This window comes from Aspergillus tanneri (assembly GCF_003426965.1).
Source record: "Aspergillus tanneri strain NIH1004 chromosome Unknown AapTan_5_pilon_pilon_pilon, whole genome shotgun sequence".
NCBI classification, from domain to species: domain Eukaryota; kingdom Fungi; phylum Ascomycota; class Eurotiomycetes; order Eurotiales; family Aspergillaceae; genus Aspergillus; species Aspergillus tanneri.
Genome location: NW_022984632.1, coordinates 3,716,992 through 3,735,565, shown reverse-complemented (window position 1 = coordinate 3,735,565; position 18,574 = coordinate 3,716,992). Strand labels below are relative to the sequence as shown.

The following is an 18,574-nucleotide window of genomic DNA, read 5'->3' as shown; positions in this document are numbered from 1 at the left end:
AACGGGAGAGAGATACATAGGGGAGAATTATGACCAAGAGTCAGTTGTGTATCACTCTTGCACGCATGCAGACCTTAGGTGTGACGTCGCAAATGCCAACCTCGCATTGGTTTCAGAGAGAGGCGCCTTTGACGGAGGTAGCGTGGGACTACAAAAGGGAGAGCTATAGATGAGTATACCGGAGATATGGCGGTGCCGATTCGTACGGGACGGATCTTTGACGTCTAGACATCGTCTGATTGTATATATGTAGTTTTGGTTCTAAGCCAGCATGTCGTTAGCAGATCGTTTAATTAAACTGCTGATAAGCTGGTGCTATCTAGATTGGACTTGGACGTACTGCCTATGTGGTAGGCTGGTGGTTCACATCTATCTCTACCATGTAGCATTAGAGATATTATTCGGTATTATACGGAGATCTATCGAAGTAAGCCATAGACGTATATAATGAGGCTGTTAGTTGTTCAAATGAATCCATATGCCTAGAACGGCGACGGTGTGGGAGTCGGTGAAGGAGTTACACTTGGAGTCGAGGAGGCGATGGGACTCGATCGAGACTTGGGGAGCTTCGGCTTGTTCTTGGACGTCGTTGGTTCAGCTGCTGTGGTTTTGTGATCTGACTTGGTGGAGGTCTTATCATCCTTTGTGGAGGATTTTTTGTCTTCTTTTTCTGTAGAGTCCTTTTCGTCTTTCTTCGTGGATGGCTTTTCCACTATTTTTGTGGAGGGCTTGTCGTCGTCTTTGCTATCCTTTCCATCCTTGCCACCCTTCTTGCAGATACTCTTTTTCTTCTGGAAGCATCCCTTACTAGTACCATAATCATCCGACGCACCATTCAAGGAATCAAACATGGAGCCCATCAGATCAAAGTCCCAATCCGGAAGTTTACACGCCTTTCCCACCCAATTACCAAAGAATGAGGACGCGTCCAATGCATTCTCAGCAAATGTTTTGGCCCCTTCCACGGCCTTTCTCACTCCGTTGATCGCGGCGCCCCCTGGGACGGCATCGATGCCAATATCCACCACAGTTTCCAGGCTGGACAAGAAAACAGCACAAATAATATTATCCAGCATCGAAAGTCCTTCCAGCACAGGCTCGATTAGAGGTAGATAGTCCTGTGGGTTTCCACAGAGACATTGTCCCGGGTACCATCTGTTTCCGTCTTCGTCTCTGAAGATCAGGGAAGGGTCGGTAAGCTCTTTTTCCGGGTCCATGATTGAAGAGCGGCACTATATCAATCAGCATGTTTTCATGCGAGGGTGACATTCTTCTATATCGATGACCAAGAGAAGCAAACCTACACCCATGCCCTCGTTCCCTTTATACTTTGGACAGTATGTCTTGCACGGAGAGGAGGCCTTTTGCCGATTACCCTTGTCGAGATACATGAAGCAATTCCCGCTGGTGGCATAGTAGGCCAACACCTGACTGTCGGAATTCTGGGCGTGAACAACGGGGATGGATAGGCCCAGAAAGAGCAGAGAAAGTAAGGACCGCATTGTCTCTATCAAGTATACCGGTGATTCAATCTGTAATGGATCTTCTTGTGAGATAGTTCACTCCTTTAAAGCATTGGACCCTTCTGAATCATATCATCTCCTGAAGTAATTAGTTAAAAGATGCCCCGAATAATTAGCCCCAAATGACCTGCTAAAGCATCGCAGCCATACATTCAACCCCACCCAACACTAGATCTAGTATGTTATTCGCGGAATATGTACATATGTAATCTGAGAGAATTGCTGACAGGGGATAAGACCAATTCTGAAAATGCTAGAAATCTAGAAATCAGAATCAATTGGACCGCTCGGCTCCTGCGGATCAATTCCTGCGCTGATCTGTTGGCCCCCAAATCCCTTACAAAGCGGCGGTTCCGAAACGTTGTTCTTATGCGCCTCATTACTCTGCATCTGAGGCCGATCCCATCATGAGATAGTAACTAATTACTCTGTATAATCGTGGGAGCAACTTGTCAGGCTCAATGGAACGCCAAGAATTTACGGCATTCTTCCGACATGCCAAGTAATTACCGCCGTCTCGTCCTTCATTTGCATCTCCACCCTCTGGCCCCTCACTAGTCTGATACGAGGAGGTCGCCTCTTTCAAATACTAGATGAAGCTATTAGTTATGGGGCTTTCCACTGCCGCTTAGTTGAATTTCCGTCTGGTTTATTCACCCGTTTATGGCTACGTATTTGCAACGGCAAAAATCCGATTAAAAGTTCAGATATCTAGCAACATCGGACCTCACAATTACATCTGAATAAAGTAGATCTGCTAGTTCTTTAGACATTGAACAAAGAATTTACTTAATTAAGAGGGTCTTTCGGTTCTTTTTACTGCAGATTCAGGATGGCTGTGTGATCGATGACACTAAAAGTACCATTTTTTCTTGCTTTTGTTAGAGAAAATCAAGAAACCACAATTGTTTATTATCTGACTGACTCTTCGCCTACTATATATTATTCCCAAGGATAAAGCAGAATGCATCCGGCAGCCACAAAGTGCCATCACCTTCTATTCTCACGTAATGTAGATCCAGTTGGGCGATGTTATCAAAAATCAGTTAGCAACTTATACTACATTCCTATCACTGTTTGTAATGCAGCCATATTTTCTTTCTAAATAGTCTTTGTATAGCTGTATTCTCTAGTCTAGTGCTTGTGCTCTAAATATCCCCAAATACAGTCTGCGGCCTAAGCTTGGTACTGGTATAAACTGTAGCTGATACAGGTCAACCATACAATGGAGATTCATCAGATCTATGTCCTACAAGGCAAGCTACCTATATATACCGGCTATATCCCCAACAAACCCCCTCTTACCCAATCGCCCAGCTGCGCCACCCAGAGGATGTGTTCGTTGAGGATGAAGATGCGCCCATTTCGACCAAACGAGAAGTTCGCAGCGCCGCCTTTGACAAGGATCTTTCCAAGAATTACACCGCCGGGGGACCAGACATGAATTCCATCCCCGCAGCCAGCATACACATTTCCGTCCATATCGACCTTGATTCCATCGGGGACTCCGGCATTCACCATGGCAAACACGCGACGGTTGACCAAGGACGGCTCGCCGTGTATAGTAGTCAGGTCATACGCATAGCTATTATTATTAGCATGTTTCCTGGAAGGCGAGAAAGCGAATACATACATCGTCGCAGGCTTCGTCGGATCTGTGGTTCCGTCCCCAGCGACTTTCGCAGTATCGGTGATATAAGCAGTCTTCTCATCGGGAGAAAAACAAATTCCATTCGGTCGGCCAAACCCATCAGCCATTATGCGCACGTTCTTCGTGGCTGGATCGAATCGATACACCTGATTCGGTAACTGGGGCGTGGGACGAAACCCCTGGTGATAGGCATAGGTGGGATCAGTGAACCAGAAGGATCCGTCACTGTGTACGACGACATCATTGAGGGAGTTGAACTGGGCGCCGTAGAAGTCTCCGATCACCAACTCCGATTCGTACGGCGGTTCAATGGACATCTGAAACAGCCCTCCAGTTGCATTCAGCTCGCCCTGTCCGCAGAAAAGAATCCCATCGCCGTGGTTGACCCCGCCATTCGGCATGGGAATGGTGCTGTCAATGATCTTCGACGTGACGGGATGCGAACCCACTGCGACTTTGGAGATTTTAATACTGGGATTGTTCGTGACAGGGTCGGTGAAGATATTGCTTGTTAGGAACAGTTCGTCTGTCGAGGGCACGTAGACACTGGCCTCATGGGCGAAGGGAAAGTCATTATTCCGCAGGAGGATTTCGAGTTTGGGAGCGGGGCCAGTGATGTTCAAGAATCTCGGGTCATAGATCTGGAAATCGGAGGGCAGTTGTGCCGGGCTTGGGTTGATATTTCCTGCCATTGGGAGGTACTTAGGGAAGTATTGATGTTACTCAGGATTTCTGCAGCTGTCAGGGCATCCTCCCCTCGTCAGTTGTCTGGGTCCTATGCCTACGAACCATGTGGGTTTCTTAATCCACGGAATATTGCCACAGTAACTTTACTGGCTATTTCTTTGGTGGAACGGTGGATCTTCTGTTAGGGTGAAAGTTTTACGAGACGGGATCCACTACTTGGAATTCTTAGTAGTCAACTTCAGACTCGACTTGGATATTTAGGTATACAGCAAGATGCGATTCTTCGTGAAGAGAGAGTAAAGGATACTATAGTTGGCAGCTCTTATTATGCAAAATTTAAAGTATGGCTTAGCTCGTAAAACAGTAATACAATTGACTTATATAATCTGCCACTGTACTGTAAATAGTTTTTCTTCGCTAGGGATAAATATAGTGGAAATATATTCGAGCCAGTAAAACCATAACACTATATAGCCTATATGCTTTGCGGAAACGATAGTGATAAGATAATTCCAGAGCATATAAACCGCCTCCATCCAGACTAAGATCTACATTCAAAGCACAGAATGGCGATTAACGCCACTTATACCCTTCAGATTCTACAGCGAGATATTAAAAAGCTCAAGAAATTCTATATCAGAGGATGTTATCTCCAACCAAAAGCTACGAGCGAATCATCTCGGCTTTATCTAATATCGGAAGAACCTCCTACTTGCTCATGGATATAGATTTAATCATTCTGACGTGTTACAGATTGTCGTCATGATTACCACCCCTACGTATGCCTGTCGATTCCGGCTAGATCTTCATTTCTCAAACTACTCCATCTGCATTTCATCTACTCTTGAAACCATCAACATGACCACCGGCAATGAACCCGGCAATGAACCCGGCAAACTTGAAACAGTTCCTGGACAGTTCAAACCAGGCCCAAATGTATTCATATAAGGAAGCAAAACCACCAAAACATCTCTCCAAGCTGACATCCCGCAGAATGAAAATGAAAAGGACACCAAACCACATACCAACGAAGTACCCGCCGACTTCATTGCAAAGTGGCTCGAAGAAACCGTCCCTATCATACTCCACCGTCTTGAGACAGACATAATAAAGTTTCTATCTCCGGTGTATCCCGACCTAGCTCAAACCGGATTATACAATGCGGCAGCGGCGCAACCAGCCAGTTCTTCGTTTCTTATCTGCCAATTGATCTGCTGCGGGGTGCCGTTCCTTGTACAATTTTTAGGGATGTTTGCGGTTTCTTTTGTTACGGGGTGTCTGCAGATGGTTCTCTGGCTGTTGGTTCTGGTGCCGACTCTGTTTGTGGCTGGTTTGACGGGTTGTTTTATTTGGGGATTTGGATGGTTTATTTATTGGCTTATTCGGTGGATTGATGGTGAGGCTAGTTTGGATAATATCAAAGTTTTTGCTAGGAGAGAAAGAAGAGGATATAAACCGGAGAGGGCGAAGACGGGAGAAGTGAAGCAGTAATAGTAGGGGATATAGTATATGGTATGGCTAAGTGAACAACTGGACATAATAATCAGATTGGAATGAGCAATGTTTTGCTTATTACTCCTTAACGTTCTATTTCTTGCCATATTTAAATGTATTCCGCTTGGTGAGAATCATACGTCATCTCTATGCTCTCTCTGAGCCTTGAAATAAGAACCTAGAGCTCACCCACATCAGTATCTATAAAGCAAACACTACAATCTGAGATCTGATTTCCAGATCGACACGCCCCAGAATGAACAATTCTATGCCCTGGGACATTCCCATCCGTAAACGGCACTTGTAAAGCAATAGTAGTTTTATCGGATGGATAATCAGTGTAATGTCCCACGCCGGTAACATCCACTGCAACCAACAGGCCATTTACACCTTCCATAATCCAGGCCTCATCACTTCCGTCTGGAAGTGTGATATGTGCTAATCCCGAGAGGAGGACAAATAGCCTTCATATATATCAATACTGCGTCTGTGATTCCGGGATTATATGGAGTATAGAACAGCACTTACATGGGATGTGGAGGGTTATGAATCCCCTCTCTAGACCGAGGGGGCAGAGCAACATATGTTATATTCGATACATCTGCTAGTGGTAATGATATTCCAGTCGTGGCGTATTTAGAAAATGGGGATATGAATTGCCAACACTCCAGATAAGCGGTTCCCTCTGCGTCTTCGACGACTGCGGTGGCTCTTAGGTATTGGGTACACTCAAATGAAAAGGCAAGATGGATAAATATAAGTAGATACCCGAAATTCATCGTCCAATACTGTACTGGTTGCCGTGGATGATGATGATAATGTGATGATGTGATGATACTGCGGGGAACTTCAATTGATGATCATGTGATTCCAAGGCAGTGTCAGATTTATATGTGTACAAGTTGTGCCCGCCGTCGTGCACGTGGAGCCGGTTAGTAACTAGCAGCGAACTGGCCACTCTTTCAATACGATAAGCAATCGCTTTCCACATTAGAAGCATCAGTTGAAGTCACGTTTATTCAGTTCTCCAGATAGTTAGAGACCTTCATTCTGTTGCATATGGATACTAGATCATACGCGCATTACGCGGCCTGACAAGGGGTCAACAATACAGAGGGAATATTCAAGCTCTCATAGGATTACACATACTTCTTCAGGATCAACCATATCACTTCGTTATTTCACATGATGTTCCAAATATGGAAAAGCTTTATTTTGACAGGTTGCCTGGAGATTAGAACTACTGAAAAGGGTAGATAAATCAAACTGATTAAATCATAACACGATATTGATTGTCTCTCTGAATTAATCTAAAGTTCATATGCGCAATATGCATCATAACCTCATCTCATTTCTACTCTAGCTCATTATTGTCAGACCATCAGACCAATGTCTAGTAGATAGGCCTCCACATCGCACGCCGACTCAAAGGGGTAGCCGACGACTGGATCGAAGAATGGATGGAGGGATGAACACTCCTGGTTGGCACGGGGCTGCTGGTCCATTTGGTATGCGAGGTATGGGTGCCATTCCCATGTCTGGTGTGGGTGAAAGTGGGCTTCGCAGTGGACAGGGTCTTGGTAGTGGATTTGGTGGACGAGTGATCATTATCCCCTCCGGTAGACTCGGTCAAATGACCAGAGTTTCCAGTGGGCTCTACCGGGATTACAATAGTCTTGGTATGCCCGTATGTATTGGTATATGTGATTGTCTCGCAACGTGCGCATGGCTTTCCGGGATGCACTGTCGGCAGCGAACCATCACCATTCCCGCCTACAGTGACGGTTTCCGTCTTGGTTACCGTTTCAGGCGATGGACAGTTGGAGGGAACAGAAACCCCGGGATGAGCAGTGACGTGTGCATTAGTCGCGGCGGCGGTATGTGTGGCTGTGCGGGGGTTATAGGTTGTGGTGTAGCAGGTTGTAGTCTCGTACACCGAGGTCGTCAACCAGGTGCTGTAGTACGTGGTTCCGTCCCTGGTGGTGACGGGAGTTGAACAAGGCTCAAAGGTAGTCAGAGTGATGGTAGAGGTGATGGTGGAGACAGAGCCAGATTCTCCGGCAGTGGCCGTGCTGGATCCTCGGGCGGAGGTGATCGTGGTGTTGGTATAGTGTGCTGTGGTGGGAACATGAGTAGCGGTAGAACTCTTGATCGGGGATGGAACGCGAGTCGATTTGGAGGCTGAAGTTGCAGAGGTCACAGTTCCATTAGCGATGGGACTGTGACGACCAGGCAGGGCCATGGCACACCCAAGGAGGGTGGACAACAGTGGAATAGAAATGTGCATGACGAAGCAATGGATGGAATTCTGTTTTTTTAAAAAAAAATATAGAAAAATCTGTGATAATATGCCCTTTTGCTTGTGTGATATTCTGAGGGATCCATCCGATGAGGGGGCAATTGACCTATTTTATATCGTGTTGAAGCAACAGAGACTTTCTTCATACAGACTATCCTACTGAGGACTGCGCAGTACCTCTATGTGGAATCTATTCCATGATCCAACCGTGATTCAGACAATTCCGAGCCCGTTCCAGAAAAATTGACCTCGCCACGCTATTGATAGTTGCGGGAGAAACCCTGCCATCCACCGTTTGGTTCCGGATCCACCAGTTGTCAAGCTATCCAAGACAGTGGGATCGCAATTGGAGGAGTAAAAATAGCGGCGGAGTCTTCGGGTTCCACGGTTCGGGGTGTCGTACACTCCAACCAGAAGGTCCAACGGACGAGCCTAAACCATTTTGCAGGAACCGAGACTTGCACTTTAGGCAAGAGAAGATAACCGCCAAGTCTGAGCCGAAGCTTCCGTCGAAAGATCTTCAAAGATCTTCAAGAGGATCGTCTCTTTGCAGCTTAAGCATCAGGATTGATGGGCCACTATCCTAGCAATTGTGAATTGATGTCCATTGCATTGTCTTGTACATACTGGTGCCTATTATTTTGGTATATCTCGACAGCATCTAGGTAGCGCTAAGCCGTGGCTGAGACATGCGGGTCCGTGGAATATCGACTCTCCATCTAATTAGTTCTGTTTTTTGAATGTCTAACCTATGAATGGAACCAAATAAAAATATATTCGCGCCTGTCAAACCACGCACATCATACACGGAACAACGTCGTCTGGTTCATAGTACGTCATCTTGGTAGGGCTGAGTCACCGGAACATCGCGAATCGTCTCTCTAGTAACAGATTTTCCACAAACGAGTAGTGCCTTCTTCACTGAGACCTCTACTAAGGTAGGGGAATATGAGCGCTCAAGTTGTAGAAATACTGATGTTCATTCGCTACTTGGCTCACTGTCTATGAATACATCAACCACCCAGACGTTCCCGCTTTCTGGATTTGACTTTTTTTCTTTTTTGTCTTTTCGTACCGCACGTTCGACTCGATCAACACAAAGTCGACCGCTGCGCCCCCGCTTCTTGAGCTATTTGCATGCCCGCAGTTCTCCCAGAGAAGATACATCCCCCCAGAAAAGTGCCCTCAAGAGCGTTGTATCCATGGACCCCCCCACCTCCGAATCCTGCGGCCTCTCCGGCTGCATACAGACCGGGGAAGCAAGACCCGTCCGCGCGTAGAACGTTGCAATGCAGGTTGGTCTCAATGCCTCCCAGTGTTTTGCGGGTGAGAATGTTCATGCGCACTGCAATCAGGGGCCCATGCTGAGGATCGAGAAGCCTGTGCACGGCTCGCACTCTTCCCATCATCCCATCCGGCCAAAAATTTCGTGCGTTTCGGATCGCCATTATTTGGGCGTCTTTGCTGTACTTATTATCGGCCTGGCCATCACGTAGCTCAACCTCTCCTTGCACCTGCTTCGCATCCAGCATGGGGCCGCCTCGCTTGTGGACAAGTTTGTTCATCCCGTCGACCAGTTCGGGGAGAGAAGATGCGACCACAAAATCCTTTCCGTTCTTCATGAACGCCTGAACCGGTCCTGTGCCCGACGACCCAAATAGCCGCTGAAGCAGCAGTCGGTAGCTCTTGTTGGTGAGATCTGGGTTTTGTTCGGAGCCTGAGAGAGCAAACTCCCGCGAGATGATGCTCCTGTTTAGCAAAAACCATGTGTAGTCGTACCCAGTGTGGCCGATATACTTCAGCGTGGCCAGCGTATCGCATCCTGGATACAGGAACGGGGGCAGTCGTTTGCCAGTGGCATCCAGCCAGAGTGAGGATGGCCCCGGGATCACGCGAATTCCATGATGCGGCCAAATAGGATCCCAGTTGTGCAAGCCCTCGGTGTAGTGCCACATACGATCGCTGTTGATCACATTGGCCCCGGCGTCTCTCGCAATGCCAATCATGCGACCGTCCACATGTGCAGGCACGCCAACGACGAAGGACGATGGCACAGGCCCAAGTCGATCGACCGGCCAGTGCTTCTTCACCAACTCCGGGTTGCCGCCAATGCCACCCGTTGTGATAAGCACACACCGACCGTGCAGCTTGAAATCTCCCACGGTGTATCGCGAGCTGGCCACCCCACGAGCGGAATGAGACGGTACAAGGACCTTCCCACGCACTCCGATCGCAGCTCCGGACTGCTCATCCACGAGCAGCTGATCCACCCGGTGCCGAAACTTGAACTGGACCAGGCCCGAGTCTGCGGCGGCACGCACTGGTTTCTCGAACGCGCTCACAATGGCAGGGCCCGCTCCCCAGGTGACATGGAACCGGGGCACCGAGTTGCCATGACCGCTGGCGATTCCACTGCCACGTTCTGCCCAGCCGACCGTGATGAATTTGACTCCCAGGGCACGGAGATAGCTCTCCATCTGGTCGGTCGCAAAGTCCACAAAAGCGTCGGCCCACTTCCGAGGCCAGACATCGGTATCGCGGTCGAACTGCGCCGCGTGGAGCCAATCCTGCTTGGCCAGCTCGCGGCTGTCGTGAACACCCAACCGACGTTGGTTGGTCGAGTTCACGCAGTAAATTCCGCCCAGAGACCAAAAGGCCTGTCCGCCGAGATTGGCCTCACTCTCCTGGTCGAGAATGATAGACGGGACCTTGGCTTTGGAGAGCTCCCAGGCTGCCACGAGTCCTGCTAGTCCACCCCCGACGATGATAACGGCTTCTGCGTTGTTTGAGGCCATGGTTAAGTAGTAAGGACGAGTGAAAAGTGCTTTCTCTGGCGTGGGGGTTGTAGATCTTGAGAATCGCGATCGATTTTGTCGCTGCGGCGTTTAAAAATAGAATGGAGGATAGGGATGTTTTCGTAGGAGTAGATCAAGGAGAGTGAAGAGTTGTAGGAAGTAGGAAGATGCATACTGGGAGAAGGTCCAGGAGAACATCAGTTCTACTTCATTGTAGTTAACATCGTTCGGAAGGAAGGCACCCCGACGTTGCCCTCCGTATTGGGATAGAGTGTGATTCCGAGGAAAGAACGACCTGCCGCGGCGGAGACAAACCCCTGGTTCGTTGCTGCCTCGACGCCTCGAGACTAAGCGCCGCTATTGACACTCTCGATAGCACCTCTTCAAATGATCCGCCTGCTAATTTGGTTTGCTGGCTCTCCATTCATTAACTACTTCCTGTCTTGGATATCGAGGGTCAATCGTCATTACGCTTTTGGAATCATTTAAATCTTGTCTTTCGGCAGAACCGTACTTTAAACCTTATATTTCTAGATGCTATTATATTTGGCCTCCAAAACCAGGCTGCATCATGTGTCTGGTACCTTTCTCAGCTTGTGGAGGAGGGCATGTCGGATCTGAACGTTACGAGACTAACACTCTACGTAATTTCAACGAACGTCAATTAAAACCCCCGTATATTGAAAAAACTACTTTCTATTATATCTTGATGTAAAATGCTTTTTCATACTTAAAATACCAGAAGGTTGGTTAGATAGCAAGTTGCATACCTATCCCATAATAGAATCTCGTATCGGGTGGGTTGCAAATCTGACCTTGCGTGTAATCGCACCATGCTCCGTTTAAATTATTTTCTGTAAGAATGAAACCCAAATGCATTGTCATAATCCTCACACCGCCAGCGCATTCTTCGAAAATGACCGGATCTTCTTGCCATAGATGAAATAAAGGACCGGGACTGGGGCCAGCGCCAGCGCTATAAATCTCAACAGACTCGTCATCCATAGCAACCCTAGATTGTGATATAGAGCCGTCGAGAACAACGGGAATCCCGCTCCGAAGAAGCTTCGGGCAAAGCTGTTACCGGAGATGGCACTGTTGACGACATTCAGATATACGTCGACCAGATACTTGAAGCCTTGCACAGAAACGATGAAGAGCGCTGCACCCACCACAATATAGGCGGCTACTTGGACAGGCCACAGCGTCGAAATATGGCAAGTCCAAGCGGTCCAGAACATGCCCGAAGGGAGGAGTGCGGCGCCCATTATTATCATCGGAGTCGACACCGGCAAAATAGCCCCCGGATTGGAGCCCACCTGATGCTTGTAGATAGTCAGGGTGTAGTAGATAATGCAGCACACAGCGATCACAATGTCAATGGCCAGACCCAGGAAGGGGAGGGCGGCGATTTGCGGTTCCGTCCCGCTGACTTCGTGGAAGGCAATAGGAATCCGTTGAAGAAGAGGAAAAGAAGACCGTATGCAAAGGAGTTTACAGGTCAGTTTTTGTGTTGTTGTCCGAGGTGACTTTCCAGCTGACATGTAAATGGTAGTAACCAAGTGTAAATTGGCTCCGTAGCCAACAGTACTTACTACCTTTGTTAGCCGGTATCATAAAAGTCAACGGAACCATACACCAAGGCTGTACCAAGTATACATTCGCAAAAGTCTTCAGATCAGCATCTTGTTCCTCTAGATTACTGTGTAGCACCCAAGACTTAGTCCTCAGACGCGGGCGAGCAGATTTCCGCGTCAACAGAGCCAGAGCATACGTTTCGCGGATGGTGAAGAATGCAAAGATGGTGCAGCTGTAAGCGACGATAGCAGTGATCCACATAACCCAGCTCTGTCAAAGGTAGCCCTGTGTAATGAAGTTCGCAACGATGGGGCCCAGGATAGGCCCGAAAAATCCCGTCACGATGATATCCATGCAGATCCCCCGAGAGATGGGATCTGGCCAGATATCAGCCACAGCACCTCCGGTTACGGCCATGGCAGCCGAACCGAAAAGTCCGTCAAAGAAGCGCAAGATCAGATCGTATAGAAGTTTTGTGCCAGGGTAATAGGCCGGCAAAACTTTGAGAACAGGATGACGCCGAGAAGGATAGGCAATTTGAGACCAATACGCTCTGAACGAGAGCCAAACATGAGAGGACCAAAGGTGAACCCCTAGCCGGTCAGACAATCATGCATCGGATACAAGACTTGAATGCATGACTTACTAAGAGGAGCATACTCGTCACCAGCACGGTCACGTCGGTGGATACATGGTAATCCTCTATAAAACTTTCCCCCGAACCGCTCCGAATGCTGGATCCAACACTGACGAGTAATGGCAGGGCGTTTAACATAGTGGTCACAAACCACTTACGCTTAAGACTCCAGGTATGCGGATTCTCTCAATGACTTGGTTCCCACACGACAATGTCTTTTTCTGGCCCCTGCTGAGGTTCAGGCGGCGAAGGTGTATTAGAGCCTTCCTCACCACGAGTCCGGGAGGAGTCAGAGGCAGAAGCTGACACCTCGGGAGATTTCATTCTTAGTTCGCTATTCACTGTAAGAAGAAAGATGGGAAGAAAGAAGAAGCAAATGAGAAGACGTTTTATATGTGGGCAATTCCTATCATAAAAAGGAGGGTTAATATCAGTGAAATATTATTCGATGGATCTCATGGCTAGCATTGAAGAATTAATAATTCTAGTTCGAGATCAGGATTGACAATTCATTATCAATAGCTCCCCAATGTTCTTCTCTTTTCTGGTTTGTATTTTGTTCCCATGTCGGCCACCAAATCAATCTGCATTGACTCTCGGACGCTAAGATACAGGGCCGAAGGGCCACCCAGTGGCTGCGCAAGATCAACTCAGACAAAATCCTGCATAATCTGAACTTGCGCCATATGTAGTCATATATACCTTCAATTCAATCCAATTCAATTCAAAGTTCTATTGACTTGTTGCAGACCAACTTTGAAGCATTTAGCTATGCAGGCGCTTCACCAATTGTTATGATCATTCGTTCAGAGGAAGGAATGCGTGGCAGAACAAAAAACTATAGCAGCTACGCCGATGGCCTACTAAGGGGCCTTTTCACATGTATTGACTGCGCAACCAACGCTCTATCTCCTTAAAATATTATCGAAAGGAATGGAACCGTTTCAGGCGGAAAACGGAGCGCTAGCCAAGGCGCTAGGAGTCATCGGATCCCGAATTCCGATTTTTCGCTATCACCAATAAAGCAAGAACCCGAGGTCCTTAAATGCTATATAAAACCCATTAATCTCACATAAGAAAAATAGCCAACAAGTGTAAATAAAAAGGACAAATCAACGTCTTTTTGCGCTGTGCGCGTATAACTAAAATCGAAAAGACTTATTTGACATTCCATTGCATGGCGGTCTGTGTTGGGGCATACCGAGTACACAACCTGTAACCTGGGAGTAATAAACATACATGGGAGTGTCCGTTCGACTTGGCTTAGTTATCAGTTATGTAAGCCAATTCATTTGTTAAGTTAGTAGAGGCCACCCATCCAATAGAACAAGCAATCGCTTCCAACAGCCCTTGTTAGAGACCTACCATATTCAGTAGTGGCCGCTCTTAGTCACCCATCTAGACAGACAATTGAATGAACTGAGTTGAAGAGAATCGTGCCTCGCGAATGGCCCTGCTAATTGGTGCGTTTCTGCCTGCGCAATTCCGGTAGCCTGCGGGGTTGATTTTTTTTCTGATAAAGTAATGATCTGCACTTTAGGTAGTTGCCTAATAGCGGGGTTCTCACACCCCCGGTACTTCCCTTTTCCTGTATTCGAGAGAAGAGCGCAAGTTAACCATCCAAGGGGGTATGGTAGTTATCATGCTCTACGATATCAATATATCGTTCCATATATTAGGCAACTATTTGCGTGCTGCTGTTCGATGAGCTTACTGCCTTCTTCACTCCCTGACTAGCTTACTGCCTTCTTCACTCCCTGACTCACATCATTTCTGCGGTATTTCAGGGCCTCCTCCCCATCGTCTTTAGCATGTAATTAATTACGTGGCCGCAAGTGCCTGCCGGGTCTAGTGATTCCGGATCTTCTCTGGTAGGGTGTTTGGGCTCAGTTGCGACACATTAGCACTGACCGAGCACCCCTGTATGCAGCATGAATTCGGCGACGTAGCGTATCTCCTTGCGGGTGTCGGGTGTGCAGCGGACAATATAGGAGGGCATATTTCGGGGTCTCTGATCCTTTTTCGCAGCCACATCGATCACTCTCGGAGGCCTTGATTTTGTAGAGGAAGTGTATCAGCCCAATCCTCATCGTGCGCATCTGCATGATCACCGACGCATTCGACTTTGGTAAGCCATCGTAGAGCTTGACTATGGACTTATTCGGGGCCTTGATCAGCTGACAGCCGCCGTGTCGGCTTGGCCCATTTTTCCCTCTCCCACTACTCTCCTTCCAACGTGTCTGTATGGGCTGGCACACCGCGCTTTTGGTCGCTGCCACCAGGTCGTATTGTAATCTCTGGAACTGGGTCCCGGAGTGTCCACAGCTCAAATCGCTACCTGGCTGTCCGCAAAGACCCTGACAGCCGTAGCGTGTATAGGGACTTTGGATAGAAAGGATCAAATAGTATTTATCCACCAACATTCTCAGAGCCGAATTCATATTATGTCCCATCCTTTTTGGCTGCGACTGCCATCTGGATATGAGGCGACTGAAATCAACGGCAGAGCACGTAGGCCTGCAAGGTCGGCGCAGCTGCATCAGAGTTCAAAATATCTTGAACCGCATTGTTCAGTCGGCAATTCTACACTTCATGCATCCAACCACGTAAGGATCTATCTACATTAGTCTACTACTTTTTCCATGCCCTTGCTGACCAGGGTTAGACCTGCTCTCCTCCCTACCATGTACATCCAACTCGTGTTAGCGGGATCAGAGGATCCATTAATAGAAAAACTCAGCAATAACAAATTCGGCTTTTGTCTTAAGTGCTCGGGGAACTGTAACCTACATATAGCAGGGCTTTCATTTTCAGCACAGCCCTCGCGCAGACACGCCATTCCCATCACATAGACCTAGAGGCATATCCAAACGCAAACTACATTAGACCGCCACCGGACAATACACTGGAGAGTGTGACACCAAAGGAGCCGGAACTGATATGAGGAATAGCGTAGGAAGCCCAATCAACAGTAATATAAGTCTTGAGCCTGACGATTTTAATTGGCTGCAATGGTAAAGTCTTGATTCACCAACTATCGTGCTTGTTACCTAGATAACTTATTTTTATCTCCGGGAAAGGGAGTAATTTATTGGCGCCAATAGCTTTGAGAGCACATGAATGCTCAGGCAGGCTAGGTACAGAAGTTCAATAGCGAGTGCTGTAACCACTCTTTTAGCATTGTGTCAAAATTTTCATTATATAAAATTCGGCTGGAAAAGGACTACGTCATCAATCATAGCAAAGAAACTTCACTGCAGCATCAATTATTTAGATCCGCGGTAACAACACAAGAAAACAGGAATCCTCCGCGAAGCTCAATAACGAGACACGACAAACACCTGCATGTGAGGACATTCTAAAAGATCTGTATAAGGAACAGAAGGGTCTTCTATGGCTGGAAGTGGCAACCACTGTAAATCACACAGTCCAGCCTTCCGAGCAGACCTTTCATAAATCTCACGCTTCAGTGTATAGCTTCTAAAGATAATCGGGGGGGAGGTATGCAACTCGATTTGGTTCCTCACACCCCCATCCACCTTTTCAACTGGTGTAAGGGTCTGTCCAAATGTAGGCCCATTTGGAAAATCACAGTGGAGAAGGTCCTGATTCGGCGTGATTCCTATACATTTTCTCCTCGGCTTGAGACTGTTAAAAATGTTTTTCCACATGACTACCATCTCATCTTCATTGGCCGCATAGTTAAGAAACCACGAAGCAAAGACAAGGTCGAATTGACCCATATCAAAAGGTTTGCTGCAGTCTATATTGCGGAATTTCAATCTTTCATCCCCTTTAGACGCAAGACGTGCTGCATCAAGCATGCTTTCCGAATTATCTAACCCGACAACCTCTCTGGCTCCCCAGGAGATGAGTTTCCGTGAATAACGCCCTGATCCGCACGCAATATCTAATACCTTTAACTGATTCACATTTCCGATATGGGCTTCCACAGCAGCTTCCTCTAGTTTCACCACGGGAAGGGACGAAATGCTATTGTATCGGGCGCCAATTGTGTCATATTGACTCGGCATTTGTTATCGGAGGCAAAATTTTGCACTTGAGTAATTTGACGGCTCAGTTCAATCAAGTATGAAGAATCATGAATTTCAAACTAGACAGTATTCGATATTTTGATCCCGCTTGAAGCAAGACCAAGTCTGTGTTCGTGAAAGCTAGGCCGTTATATAGGTTCCCTTGTCAAGAATAGAAAATCTGTAACTAAGGGCGTCTTGTCCGATGGATCGACTTGGTTATAGGTCTTGTGAACGGCCCCTGATGCATAACATGTGATACAAGGTGAGGGGTAGTTACTAGGCCTGCAGGTTCTTATAAACAGAAACTTTGTGATAGGGCCTCAGACTACTACCACAGCGTACATCTGCAAGGGATTGCAAAAGGAGAATAGGCGGGGAGCAGATCGGTCAGTGGTCTAATATAATTAATCTAGCTAGGACCCACTAATATGGTGAAGTAAGCTGTAACAGAAAAATGTAGCTGTAGTTCACAATATGAACATAGCAAGAGGCCCGCAAAAGTTCTTACTTCCCGAACGTCTTGAACGACGCAACTATCCTGTTAAACACCTTTTCCGCTTTGCTGAAATCCACCTTGTCCTTCTGAAAGATTAGTATGAGGTCCGATTCCCCATATTGTATAAGTCCAGTGTTGTCCCCTCTGCTAACCTGATCGCCAGGTTTGACTAAATTTACCACTTAACAAAATCTGCACCATTCCGAAAGCAAAAGCTGCCACATATCTGATATTCATATTGCTATCTTCAATTGTGTCGAACATGTACAGCCCACGAACTTGATGCCGCTGGCATTCTTCAGATCGCAGCAATCCCTTCGCCCAGCTTCGTTCGTGCTTTAGAAAAGCATGCATAAAATCGCCCCCGTTGAACTTGTCTCTATACTTGCTATCATCCAAGAGCTCGCTGATCTTCCATGTAATGCCCTTGAAGTTGATAGATCGAGGCCTTTCGTTAAAACGTCACCTCTCCGGTCTGTCCAGTATCCCAATGGCCTTTGTAGACAGTATCACAAGGACTAGCAATAACATTTTTGACATCAGCTACAGGTCTGTACTGCTTCTTCAACCTTCTGACAAAGAATTAGTTGAACTATTTCCAATCATCGGCAATATACCGGCGCAGTGAGTAGTCAGAGTTGAACTAGAATATTTCAACCCTATAGTGTTGTTAGGTCTTCCTCTGAGCTGTGACATAATTCTTAACAACTGAGCTGACACTCTTCATTGGATATTTCCACTTTGGCAAGAGTCGTTATTCCCCTCTATCCTTACTTGATTCATGAAAGCGTGGCGAGTAGTAACATATAAAAGAATGAGGTCGTGTGCTGAAGACTGCATACGGAAGCGTTGCTGGAAAATGTAGTGTATCAAAGAAGTGAGAGGACGATAAGTGAGAGGCAATACAAAAACAAAGGATGAATAAAACTCCGCGTCACCTGTTCAGTCAGTGAATATGTAACCCACTAACTAGAATTGTCTCGTCTCCCCTCCATTCGTCAAGCAAGTTGCACTTGAACGGCTCCAGCAGAGTGGCAACCCTGACGGACCTCAGCTAATAAATTGACTCTCTATCTCTCCAGTGTACCTCTTCGTCGTCTATCAATGTAGATATTGATCTGAACTGGCTGCTCCTACTATAGCCTTCCTGGTGCTCCTGGGCAAAGAAGTATGACTTCCGTGATGTGTCCACCTAGGATGCCATAATTGATCAATCTTGAAAGCCATATCCCATCAGTGCAGGTCACAGCTTGATCTGAGGAATAATATATCTCATGATAATTATAAAATTATACTTCATTAAGACACTATCCCTCTGAATTAGTTTATTTCATATAAACGAGGTAACACTTTGTGAACCATAAAATTACGCGTATT

General features: G+C 47.0%; 6 protein-coding genes across 6 annotated transcripts; 1 reads left to right on the top strand and 5 right to left on the bottom strand.

Moving 5' to 3' along the window:
• Positions 1–482: 482 nt before the first annotated feature.
• ATNIH1004_010624 (uncharacterized protein) lies at positions 483–3,866 on the bottom strand (the record flags this gene model as incomplete). The annotated part of the gene is made up of 4 exons (XM_033575192.1): positions 483–1,232; positions 1,305–1,532; positions 2,829–3,108; positions 3,157–3,866. 4 exons carry the CDS (start codon positions 3,864–3,866, stop codon positions 483–485), a joined length of 1,968 nt encoding a protein of 655 aa, XP_033423210.1.
• A 757-nt stretch (positions 3,867–4,623) lies between these two features.
• ATNIH1004_010623 (seipin co-factor family protein) lies at positions 4,624–5,352 on the top strand (the record flags this gene model as incomplete). Its single annotated transcript, XM_033575191.1, has 2 exons — positions 4,624–4,797; positions 4,855–5,352. The coding sequence occupies 2 exons, from the start codon at positions 4,624–4,626 to the stop codon at positions 5,350–5,352; spliced, it is 672 nt and encodes a 223-aa protein (XP_033423209.1).
• Positions 5,353–6,748: 1,396 nt separating this feature from the next.
• On the bottom strand, positions 6,749–7,597 carry ATNIH1004_010622 (uncharacterized protein; the record flags this gene model as incomplete). Its single annotated transcript, XM_033575190.1, has 1 exon — positions 6,749–7,597. The coding sequence occupies one exon, from the start codon at positions 7,595–7,597 to the stop codon at positions 6,749–6,751; it is 849 nt and encodes a 282-aa protein (XP_033423208.1).
• Positions 7,598–8,745: 1,148 nt separating this feature from the next.
• On the bottom strand, positions 8,746–10,449 carry ATNIH1004_010621 (uncharacterized protein; the record flags this gene model as incomplete). The annotated part of the gene is made up of 1 exon (XM_033575189.1): positions 8,746–10,449. One exon carries the CDS (start codon positions 10,447–10,449, stop codon positions 8,746–8,748), a length of 1,704 nt encoding a protein of 567 aa, XP_033423207.1.
• An 890-nt stretch (positions 10,450–11,339) lies between these two features.
• ATNIH1004_010620 (uncharacterized protein) lies at positions 11,340–12,802 on the bottom strand (the record flags this gene model as incomplete). The annotated part of the gene is made up of 4 exons (XM_033575188.1): positions 11,340–11,986; positions 12,045–12,297; positions 12,334–12,620; positions 12,688–12,802. The coding sequence occupies 4 exons, from the start codon at positions 12,800–12,802 to the stop codon at positions 11,340–11,342; spliced, it is 1,302 nt and encodes a 433-aa protein (XP_033423206.1).
• Positions 12,803–15,981: 3,179 nt separating this feature from the next.
• Positions 15,982–16,698, bottom strand: ATNIH1004_010619 (class I SAM-dependent methyltransferase; the record flags this gene model as incomplete). Its single annotated transcript, XM_033575187.1, has 1 exon — positions 15,982–16,698. The coding sequence occupies one exon, from the start codon at positions 16,696–16,698 to the stop codon at positions 15,982–15,984; it is 717 nt and encodes a 238-aa protein (XP_033423205.1).
• Between the last annotated feature and the right edge of the window lie 1,876 nt (positions 16,699–18,574).